This window comes from Myiozetetes cayanensis, unplaced genomic scaffold (assembly GCF_022539395.1).
Source record: "Myiozetetes cayanensis isolate MyiCay16 unplaced genomic scaffold, myiCay2020 scf33, whole genome shotgun sequence".
Classification (NCBI taxonomy): Eukaryota; Metazoa; Chordata; class Aves; order Passeriformes; family Tyrannidae; genus Myiozetetes; species Myiozetetes cayanensis.
Window position 1 is genome coordinate 1,254,268 of NW_026087555.1, and position 11,583 is coordinate 1,265,850.

At 38.5% G+C, this 11,583-nt stretch overlaps 1 protein-coding gene across 6 annotated transcripts in view; it reads left to right on the top strand.

Annotated features, from left to right (window-relative positions):
- LRBA (LPS responsive beige-like anchor protein) overlaps positions 1–10,316 on the top strand; it is a 402,779-nt gene extending 392,463 nt beyond the window's left edge. For all 6 annotated transcript variants that reach the window (XM_050327298.1, XM_050327300.1, XM_050327299.1 and 3 more), the window contains 3 exons: positions 512–726; positions 6,455–6,606; positions 8,790–10,316. In XM_050327298.1, the coding sequence (XP_050183255.1) occupies positions 512–726; positions 6,455–6,606; positions 8,790–8,880 (458 nt within the window). In that variant the 3' untranslated portion in view covers positions 8,881–10,316. The remainder of the gene's footprint in view (positions 1–511; positions 727–6,454; positions 6,607–8,789) is intronic.
- Positions 10,317–11,583: the final 1,267 nt, after the last annotated feature.

The following is an 11,583-nucleotide window of genomic DNA, read 5'->3' on the forward strand; positions in this document are numbered from 1 at the left end:
GCATGTGAACTTGTGTGGCTTATGTACAGTTCAGGTATTTGTCAAAATATATTAAAAAGCAAATATTTAGTGGATCACATATAAATTAAAATCTTAATATGTGAATATACACTTTTAGAATACCTACATATGTGAATTCATTCCACTTAGCTCTGTGTGTCCTCGTGTTTTGAAAATCTCGTTTTAAGATTTAGTACATTTAATTTTGTGTGCTCAAAATTAACTACGACTAGTTTTAAAAGAAAACCCACACAAGAAAATCTGTTAGGTCTCTAACTGGTTTTGATAGGTGCTCTAAAATACCTTAATACAAAGCCTTTAAGGGATAAGCTGTTCATCTTACCCTCTGGCACCCTTAAAGTCATAGGCAATCCATTTAAACATGGTAAAAACCATTATACTGTATTATAATAGCGATTATTTAAGTAGAAGTCATTACTTATTACTTGATATATGATGTCTTTAAATGAGCATGTAAATCAATAACTAGAATTTTATTCTGCCTCATTAGAAGGACCATGTCTCATACATTCTATGAATGGAGATCTACTGAGGACATTAGAAGGTCCTGAAAGATTACAAGGTCCTGAAAACTGCCTGAGACCAAAACTTATTCAAGCTTCAAGAGAAGGCCACTGTGTCATATATTATGAAAACGGCCTCTTCTGTGTGTTCAGTGTGAACGGGAGACTGCAAGCCACCATGGAAACAGACGACAAGATAAGGGTGAGTGTCGTCAAATGTGTGCTCAGGACTGTCAGTTCCAGTATCAGGAAAAGCTATCCATGTTGGAGCTGTGTGGAGACTCTTTCTATAGCCAGACCATAAATATGACACTAGACTATTATAGCAGTATTCTGAAAAAATGTAAGTGGGGCCGTATGCTCCTAATAGCATTAGGAGGTTTTTTTTACAATTTTAACTGTAAAATAACTCTGTTCATGAAGTAAAGAATACTGTGTAGGCATTTCCTTGAACTGAAGAATACAAACATTACTAATGGCTGACCAGGAGAGGCTGGGCTGTGTTTTTGAGTCTGAAGGCAGGAGGCCATTGGACAGGCTGTTTTGGATGTTAGCTTTACCTTTTTCTGGCACCTCTGGCTACATTCCCTCACCTTAGTTCAGATAGCGTGTGTTGTGCTGAGCTTCAGGAAGTGTATAGGCATATGTCTGTATTTCAACTCTTTAGCCCTTTGGCATTTGCTAGGCAGGCAGCTCAGTTCCACATCTTTAGCTGCAAGAGACATGGAGCAAGTCCAAAGCTATGCAGGAGGCATTTTAAGCTTATGGTTTTATGAAAATTATTTTATACTGCAAAATGCAGTTCTCTTGACAGGTCCTGTGAAATAATACCTATGAAACAGAGCAGAAGCTGCCAGCTATACTGCAGTGAAGCAGAAATGTCAAAAGAATACTTTCCTTGAATTAAAAATATTCCTACTTTTTTCTTGAATGAGAAATAAAGGAAAGGGGAAGAAAAAGAATGAACAAGTATTGCCAAATCTGCTAGAAAGTGGCAGAATGCAGCAGAGGCATGAAACAAGATCACATTTCTGGGTCAGCATTCAGGCTTCCTGAGTTTAAGTTACGTCTCTATGCCAGTAGTCATGATCTGAGAGGCACAGAATCACAGAAAGTTTGAAGTTGGAAGGGACCTCTGAAGATTATATCATCCAGCCCTCCTCCTCAAGCAGGGCCATCATGGGCCAGTTGCCCAGGACCATGTCCAGATGGCTTTTGAGTATCTCCAGGGTTGGAGATTCTACAGCCTCTTTGGGCAACCAAACCAGTTGCTCAGTTATCCTCACAGTAAAGCGTTTCCTGCATAAAAGCTGTTAAAATATTTAACGTCAGCAAGAGGAGACTATTGTTGTTCCAAGCATATAGCAGTACTGCACCTCCAAGCTGACTTTCATAATCTGATGGAAGATCCCAGGAACCGAGCTGCTGGGATTTCCAGTGTTCTCTTCAGGTGAAAACTTGCAAAAGTTTTTCCTTTATCTGGATTACACGTTTCAGGTAGAAAATGCCTCTTTGCCCTTGTGTTTACAGAATTATTGACATTCTTTCAGCTGTTGTGCAAAATTGAGCATTTTAAAATTTGCACCATTTCTTTTCTTGACTCTATCCATACTAATTCTTAAGAAGAAGAATGGAAGAATGTGTCAATGTATTTGAAAGAATTTTGATCTTCATTATTTCCATTTTATAATTTACATGGAACAGTGAATGCTTTTTCAGCGCTGAAGTTTCCAGTGTGGTTCAGTATACTCCATTTAAAACCTTCTAAAACTCTGTTATGCTCTGTTAATCCAGTATTCCTATGTTTTCAAAATGTCATATATGTTGGTGGTGGAATATGCAGAAATAACTCTCTGCTAGGTCTCTTTTCCATAGTGAGAGTGCAGTCTTTGGGGGTGAGAGGGCATTCCATCGTTGCATGCTGTGGCAGCCTCAAGTGCGGGTTTGAGGCTGGGGAAATGAAGTAGGAATGTGTATACTTCTGTCCCAAGACATTTTTCCTAATTAATGTAGATTTTTGCATCAATTCTCTGAAACTGTACCTTTGGCTGTCCTTGTGCAAATGCTTTTGAGATTTTCAGCCTACCCTTCATCCTGGTTCTTTCCATAAAGCAAGAACATATCACAGTGTTTTCTCTTTTTACATTAATAATGTTGATAATCTGTCACTTTCAGTTGTGATTATGTTGTCAGCTAGGCCAGCAAATCTGTAAAATATCTAGAAATCCCCTGCCAGCTAAAACAATTTCTGTAGTGTTTCAGTCAGTACCCACAGCTTTAAGGAATGTTGCTAGAGGCAATGGAAGTTCTGCTCTCTGTGGGCCAGAATTACATTTGTACAGGGGTTTGGGTTTTATTTTGTTTTGTTTTGTTTTCTTTCTCTCCCAGTGGTCCCAGCTGAGCTTTACGCTTAAACAACCTACAGCGTCTTTCCCAGTGCTTCTGCACTATATCATCTTAGAAGGCGAGTGGCAACTGCATGATTAAAGTGGGGCATTTAAAATGAATAGCACCTACCCATGGGCTGTGCTGACAAACACTTTGCCTTGGCTTTTGCTTGAGGAGGATGGCAAAGGGAAGGAAAAGGTCACAAGTGTTGAATCTGTAATGTAACATTCATAGTTTCTGTTTCCCTCAGTCATTATGGGCCACTACACTATTTCAGAACGTTATTAGCAAAACCAGGGAGTTTTCAGTAGTGATGTTTGGGTCAACATTGTGATTTTCTTTCTTATGTTCTTGGGCTAGAAAACTGCTAGAAAAATTTCAGACACTCTGGGGAAATTCAGGGTCTAATCAATGCGTTCCACCTGTTTTTGTTTTAAATACTGTGTTGCTCAGCGGAGCTTAGGCATATCGCAATACATCTACTCGTGTAGTGTTTAGATATCTTAATGAATAACTTAACTCTAAATAGTCTGCTTGTTCTGAGAAGCAAAGTTATTTTACCCTAAGCAAAGACTGTATGCTGTTTCACCCAGAGGAACCAATTTATTTTCCTTTCATGAGTCTGTTTTGAAATGTGGAAGTGCCCACAAGACTCCTGCTGCTGTAAGCCAGGGCTGTCACAGTGTCAGCTCTGCCTTTTTACAAAGCACTGCCTTTCAAAACCCTGAAACGTTAAAAGGGATTTGTGCAAAGTTTTGAGACTTTCCAAGGAAATACAAGTCAGAAATGCAGCTTTTAGAACATTGCTGAAATTGTGCGCTTTGGGGATTATTTGAGAGTCTGAAGCTCGTGTTGTGAGAAAGATTAGTTGCAGAGTTGTTCCAGTTTCATAGCTAGCAGAATTGTAGATAAACTACACTGGGGAAAAGCAGAACAGTAAAATTGATTCATGTCATCTTCTATACCAGCTGGAGTACTTGAGAGTAAAAGCATCCTTTGGTTTGTTAAATCTTGGAGGGCATATCATGAAACTGAAATGTTGACAGGGTGACCTTTTTCTTCCATTCATTCATTCCTTCCTTCCTTCATAGATATATATGTAGGCAAGTGACTGAGAAATTTATTAATAGACAATAAAAATAAATAAATCAACATCTTGTCTTCCTGACAAGCCAATGACTTAGTAAAATTGCATAGGTATTAGTTAGGGTTCAAAGCCTATACTTTATGTAATCAAAAGATCACAAACCCCATTGCATCTTGCAGGTAGTGGAAGAGTTAAAAGATTAATGGCTTTAATTTGCCTTTTAATACAGCATTTCTTCAGTAAAAGCCTCAAGTATAAAATTCAAGTGAACCATGACCATAAGGTTAATGGATTTTCATCAGCTGAATTTTATAAGTGTAGCAAATAATTATTTGTCACGGTTTTCATTGCAATTTGAAAATACCCTTAGGAGACTGCCATTGCTATAGAGAAGAAAACCACCCCATATTGATTTTTACCTCTAATGAATAATCTCTTTCATAATTATGTGGGGTATGTTAGATCTCGTGATCATCTACTTAGCGCATGCAAGTTCTAGATAATTTTCACAGTCATATCAGTTTGTTTTCTATGCCTTTCTTACTGAGTTACTCTACTTTCTAAGATGGCCTCTAAATCAGTGTTTTCAGGCTCCTTGAGTCTGTGCCCTAGGAGGTGCTTACCATGTTTTTGTAGGCTGATAGAAACAATCACAGAATCTATTTATGGTTAGAACATTTGTGGTTTTTTGGGGGAAAAGCTTCAGCTCAGCATACTCAACTCTAACCTTGGTTAGTATTCAGTTTTTCATACTTAGATATGATTGGAAAAATATGCTTTATTGTGTCTAAATTAACATTTATGTCTTGTCATCTTAATTCAAAACACAGCTGCAATAGTTTTATCTTTTTTTTTTTTTTGTGCAGCATTATATTTTGTTTACAGTATATGTTTGTATTTCAATTACATTCTTTTTAAAGTTACTGTGTGAAATAAAATTCTAGCAGTGTGATTCATTCTGATTACTTGGGAGTTGTTGCAGTAAACACTCAAAATTTATAACATAATATAGAAACTCTATCTTAATCTAAGTGTCGCACATCATATAATTCCTAAAGAATGTATTTGGCATCTTAGTAATAGAGTACAGCAATACAAAAATACAGATGTGCAATATGTCTGACTTCAGTTATTGCTGTTCATGGAGCAGTATCTTACACACACTGTATATTTTGGTTTCTAGGCTTGTCAGCAGTCTGTATAAACACTTCAATGTTGCATGAACGTAACGTCTTTATGTTTTAGTTTCTCCCATTTTTTGTGGGGCAGGCACTATAAATTCTGTATGTTAAAAAAAAAAGACCAAAACTTCGTTTGCCTGAGGAATTTAAAATTACAGCGTGTAACAAGTTTTTGCATATGGCAAAACTGTAGAAGCAGAGACTGCAAGTGCCAAAATACTTGCAGACTTCAGCAGAGGGAGATGTTTGCAAGATCCTATCTTCAGTTCTTTCTACTGTTTCCTAAATTTAAATCTTTGAGCTGAACTTTTGCTTGTACACTATCATCTTGAGGCACTTTCCTTGCCTTCCAGTGACAATGTTTTAGTTCAAGTGGATCAATCTGTTTGTAGAACACGTGTGTTTGGAATTTAAAAGCCATTGCTCTGAATATCCTCTATTCTTACATCATTCTATTGAAAAGTTGGGTGAGGGAGCTGAAATTTATCATGAATAAGTCATGGTGTGAAGAGTCTGTATTATGTTGAAAGGCTACCCAAATTTAGTTTTATGTATCGTGATTTTTCCAACAGCACACAAGAAATACCCAAATAGATTGAAGACTTCTGTTCCAAGAAATCTTCACTCTGAAACCCAAAGATACCCCATCTTTCTCCATGATCTGGATCCCAAATTAAGATTTCAAGTATAGATTTGCCATCAGTCCCCATGATGCATACAAAATCAGGGTATAAGCCATTGAATTTGTCATATGCAGTTTCAGGATGGATGATGAAAATAAACACCACCTCTGTTAACAGAGGTGGATCACTATTTTATTAATCCAGAGCAGGAATCTGAAAATGCTGGTCTAAATTAATTCTAGTGATTTGTATAACATTTCGGTTCACTTCAGTAGTCAGCTTCTGCTAGGATAGTATTAAGACCCTTGGGGTAATGCCAGTGCTGCTGGGTCTTGTAAATCTAGCTAATTAGAAGAGTAAATTTCTTTAGCTGACCTGATATTAGATCTTTGGAATATGGAATAAATCACAGGTCAGGTAAAACTCAGCTAGTGACATCTAATGTATTAAAGAGATTTGTTGCATAATAACTGGGTAAATAACTGCCAGGTAAAATAACATAACAATAATGTTCCTTCCCAAAAGCTTGTATTGATATGAAGTCTCCTTGGACATTCAGCTGTCAACATGAAGCCTTTTATTGAAAGTAAAAGTGGTGGAGTTAGAGCAACACATATTCATCTGATAAATATCCATGTGGTTTCCCCTTAGGCAATTCAGCTGAGTCGAGATGGACAGTATCTGCTTACTGGTGGAGACAATGGAGTTGTCATGGTGTGGCAGATGTGGGACCTCAAGCAGCTTTTTGCTTACCCGGGGTGTGATGCTGGAATCCGATCCATGGCCCTGTCATATGACCAAAGGTGAGAGCAAAGCCTGGTCTGGACAAGAATTTCAGAGAATAAATACTTACAATTAAATTGCATTTCTGTTTTTCTTCTGATTTTGATTTCCTGTGGATCACAGATACTGGTGATTATCTTGAGAATTCTGTGCTTGAGTAAGTTTTTTTTTCCTAACATGTCATTTTTAGAGCAGATAATATTTTTTCAGGATTTTAGCTCTTGGGGGAATGAAGAGAGAGATCCGAGAAACCTTATTTGGCAGACTTTCAAGATAGGTTGAGTTATTGGCCTGGGCCAGTGTAGAGTGTGGGTCACATGGAGGTAGAAGGTCACGTGAGCTTTCATCTCTCCTCTTTCACGTATGATACAAATCACGTTCCTAATTCCAGACCTTTATGTTAAAAATAGAGCAGTTAGAACAGTTGCACACCAAGTTCCGTCCCCACATCCATGTATTTGCTAAAGCAAATAGTAATTCTTATTTCTAGAGGAGTTATTTTATCTACATACATCATGACCCTTTTGAAGACTCCTTCTACTGAAGGCGACCAGTGAGTATTTTTGCTGCAGTTTTACATCACACTTTCCAATGCATCTGTATTAAAAGTGCTTCTGTGTTTTTATCACAAAAATACTGTTTGTTTAAAAGATGAATGTTTACCATCTCATTTGCTTTGGTGTATTTACTTAGTGGTGCTCGAGTGTACTTTTCAAGCAGATTTGGCTCCTAAATCCCTTAGGAATGCCTACATTGTGCAGTAAAGCATATTGCTGAGGCTCTTAACCTTCCGTTTACTGAAATCTATACTGAATGTTTTAGATTTTTTGACTAAATTTCTAAAACTGAGATGAAATGAACTTTAAAAAAAATCCAAGCCAGTAAAACCTGTGAACTTCAATGAAACATTGAACAGCTTTCATTTTCCTTTAAAAAAGCCTCTGTTGTAAAATATATTTCAAAAACTGGAGTTACAGCTGTTGAATTTCAGACCTCTGAGATGTATAAAATTTTGCATTTAGAGAGTATTTAAACTGTAATTAATGGCACATTAATAAACTGAAATTTAATGTGGATATATATAAATTTATCCATGAGCTCAAGTTAGGAACCTATTCACTTCGGGTATGAAGACAATGACACTCAGAGGAGATCTACTCAGAGTATTTTACTGTGTAATTGTACGTAATTACCCAGCATTATTTATTTGGTATGTGTTTGAGAGTGTGTAAAAAGACATTTTAACCTAATAGAAAAATAATCCAAATAGTGCTCTTGAAATGAAATGCTGTCATGTTTTGATGATCTCCTATTCAGTCATTGTTTTGAAGGAAAAAAATCTCAGCTTTTTACTCTGAATTTTTTAATTCTGAGGCTTTTTTCCTAAGGTGCCAGAATTTTATACATTCCTACACTTCTGATTTTTGTAATACTTAAATGAGACAGTAGAGAAGAAAATGTAGAAACTCTTGTGTGCTATGTCAGCGTCATTGCTTTTCAAACATACCTAATGATCTCTAGTAGTAGGCCAAGGGTAAGGAATTTAGAAAGAAAGACTGCCTCAGTGCAAAAGCACAGTGATTGCTTTCAGGAGCTTCCAAAACAATCAAAGCCTTCAGGTCACTTTCAAACTCAAACTCTAATATTTCCAACTCAAGGCCTGTGCCCACATCCAGTTCCTTCATGTCGATGTGCTTCACTTGAGGGAGCTGAAACTGAAATGAACACTTCCAGCTTTCCTTCACTTTGCTGCTTCAGCAGGGCTTCATCCCACTCCAATACCTTTAAACACCAAACCAAGCCAGCCAAGAAACAATCCTGGCAAATCTGAAGTGGCCTTATAGGACAGTGATGCTGGTGAACAGTTCTGTTGTCTAACTCTCAGCTATAGCTTCAGGCCAACCATAAAAACTGTTGCATGTTGTTTTGTACACTTTGTGATCCATAAACCTGCCAGAGGTGATGCAGGTGGCAGTCTTATTCAAATCCAGCTTTCTGAAGTTCCTGGAAGCCCGAAGACGGGAGCCCCTAACGCCTGACTTTTCTGATCTGCGGAGCACTTCCAGCTCCAGCTGTCTTCAGTGGAAGTTGGTCATGTCCTCAGGGTTCTTGGGCCTATACTGATGTAAATCCTCAGGTTTTTGACTCATATACCTGAAAATGAGGTGATTCACTAACCAATGTGCTTCTGTGCTTTCCTCAGGTGCATAATGACTGGCATGGCCTCCGGGAGCATCGTGGTTTTCTACAATGACTTCAATCGTTGGCACCACGAGTATCAAACCAGATACTGATCCTCACAGCGACCGACATGAGCACTGACATGGGCAGCTGTGCCAGAAGGGAACTGAACACAGCACGCCTCTCTCGGCCTCGAGCCACGCGGTTCCTTATAAATAGTTATATTACATCTGAATGTAACTTAAATTTGCTGGAAGAAGCAACCTATTTTTTAAAGTTAATTGCTATTTTTGTAGACCTCGCTTGACTTTTTTGGGGGAAGGGCAAAGAAGCAGAAAAACAGCTGCTGGGTTCTGTAGTTAAAAATCTATATTTTTAGTCACAATGAGAAGTCTATTTTGATCCCTGTATGTAAACAAAACCTAAAGTAAAGATGGTTAAAACTCACATTCTAGTTATATTATGAAGAAACAGATTTTCCATCTGAAGATTTATCTATAACCTTGAGGAATATATGATTTTAACATAATGGAAATGAATTATGATATTTGGGGAATTTTAATCTGTTCTATCTGTACCACACTTTGTCTCGTACTTTTCCAAATGATTGTACTGCATCAGCACTGAAGTTTCTGGGAATCGAGGGGTATTATTTAAATTATGGTTAATGTAATTTTAAACTTTGCAAATCATTTCCATCAATGTTACTATTCAAGCATGTTTCTAGGCCTAGGCAATTAGTTCTTTTTTTAGTTGTATGTTTTGTGCATTTAAGAGAGAGAAATCGGGAATGGAGTTTGTGTGTGAATCCCTTTAGTTGCTATCTGGCATCTCCTTCAAAGCACACCAAAATGTGGATTGTTCCTCAAAATCAGAAAGGCTGTTTTGAAGACTTCAAAGTAGAAACTGAAAGAGGGAGGTATTTTTTAGTAGGTGAGGTGCAAATTCCAAAGCACACCTCTGCTGGTGGACCGTGAACGTGCCGAGGCAGCGGGTGCTTGCTGGAGCACGGCCCCCATACAGCAGCAGAAGTACCAGACTTGCAGGTGACTTTCTTTCTTTTTTTCCTCTCAGAATTCGCCCCTGCAATACTGTAGCACATGCCATGTTCCTTTTCTGCGTATAGCAACGATGCCTTTCATGTTTTGCTATCACCAAATCCAGCCAGAACCTGCCCAGTCATATTAAATTACCTCTTTCTTTTAGGAAACGAAAAAGAATTTATACTAAGGAACAATAAGTTATTTTGGTGTTGCACAACTCTACTTTTCTACAAGATTGCTGTGCAGAACTCTGTGAAAATATTTGTGAAAAGAACTGTTATTGTTTTGTAAGTCTGTATTGCATAAAAATCTTCTTTGTATGTTGTGATCTATATGAGTTGAAATTTACATTCCATATCTGTATTGATACATACATTTCTCTAGCTGCCTACTAGAGCAGTTCCTGGTTTTTCTAAGCATTTAATTACTATTTCTTTCAGTAAAGATTTGGAATGAGAAAATTCAGTTTGAGTGAAGAAATTAAATAAAATTACATTTGTAATTGAGGGCTTCAGTGCAGTACTGGGTTTTTGTGATTCCACAGTATATTCCCCACAGAGGAAAGAGGTGTCATTTAACGTACTCTTGGTGCTTACGAGATGCTGATCAACTTTTCATTGCTTGGTACATTTTCATACCCAGGTGGTTACAGTGCTAGCAGGTGGTATCAAGAGTTACTACAATCTTTGCTTAATCACATCACATTCCGCTACACAAAACAAAAATGTAAGTGCCCAGTGTACCAAGCAATAACAGTTGCTATGCAAAACTTGTACTTCACAGTTCCTTCAGTTCAACAACATTCATAGCCTTGCATCAGAAGCATTTGAGGGGTAATTGGTATGCTTTTGAAGTGCAACTTGCATTTGTCTCAAGCCAGGGGTGGATTTCCTAGGCTGCTGGGTGGATGGGAAAAACCAAACAAGCAAAGGTGTTTTTGCCAAATGGAAATCCTGAATGTCGTCTCTTTCTGATCTCCCGCTGACTTAGGAAACACTTTATTATTGATAGAAATCATAGTTTCTGATCTTAGAGCCAAAGTATTTCATAGGGCACTGGTTTGGTAGATTGCTTGTTTCAGAAAAGGCCCTGTTTGATCACTTGCTGCTTTCCCAAACTGAAAGCACAGTTGTACCTGTGTGTGCTGTCCTGAGCTGCATCCAGCCAGTGGGATGGCATGAACACTCCTTGGGGAAGCAGCAGCTGGAGCAGCCTCGTGTTCTGCACATGGAGTGCTGCAGCCCTTCTGTGGGAAAGGGCATCTTCACCCTCTCTGGAGCAGGTATGTGAGGACACCCTCGTTCTGGACTGCTTTGGTGAGTAGGACATGCCCCTCCTTCCACAGGTAAACCCACATACCCCAGGCACCACTCTGGGGATCTAGGCGTGCACTTGGGATCTCAGCTTTGGCTGAACTAGTTCACATCATGCTGTTTGTGGTGAGATGGCAAAGCAGGGTTAAATTTCCAACTATTCAGGTATTTGTTAGTCTGTGCAGGGCAGCACCTGTGTCACATGGATTGCCTGAAAACTGCTTAATCAGCAGGTGCCAGGCATTAATCTGTAGCTGGGCCTCATTTGGCTGTTACTTGCAGAATATTCCTGAAAAGAGGGACTGACTCTTCAGATGCGGAGGGAGCATTTCTCTACATGACAGTCCAGGCTTTCTTCTGTTCTGGTAAGTTCAGAGTGACCTGCTGTCAGCTGGATTTTACGGGAGGTGCTCTGGAAAGTAGCGTTTGCTGCTGCTGTGAGTCAGAGTGATCAGCAGCA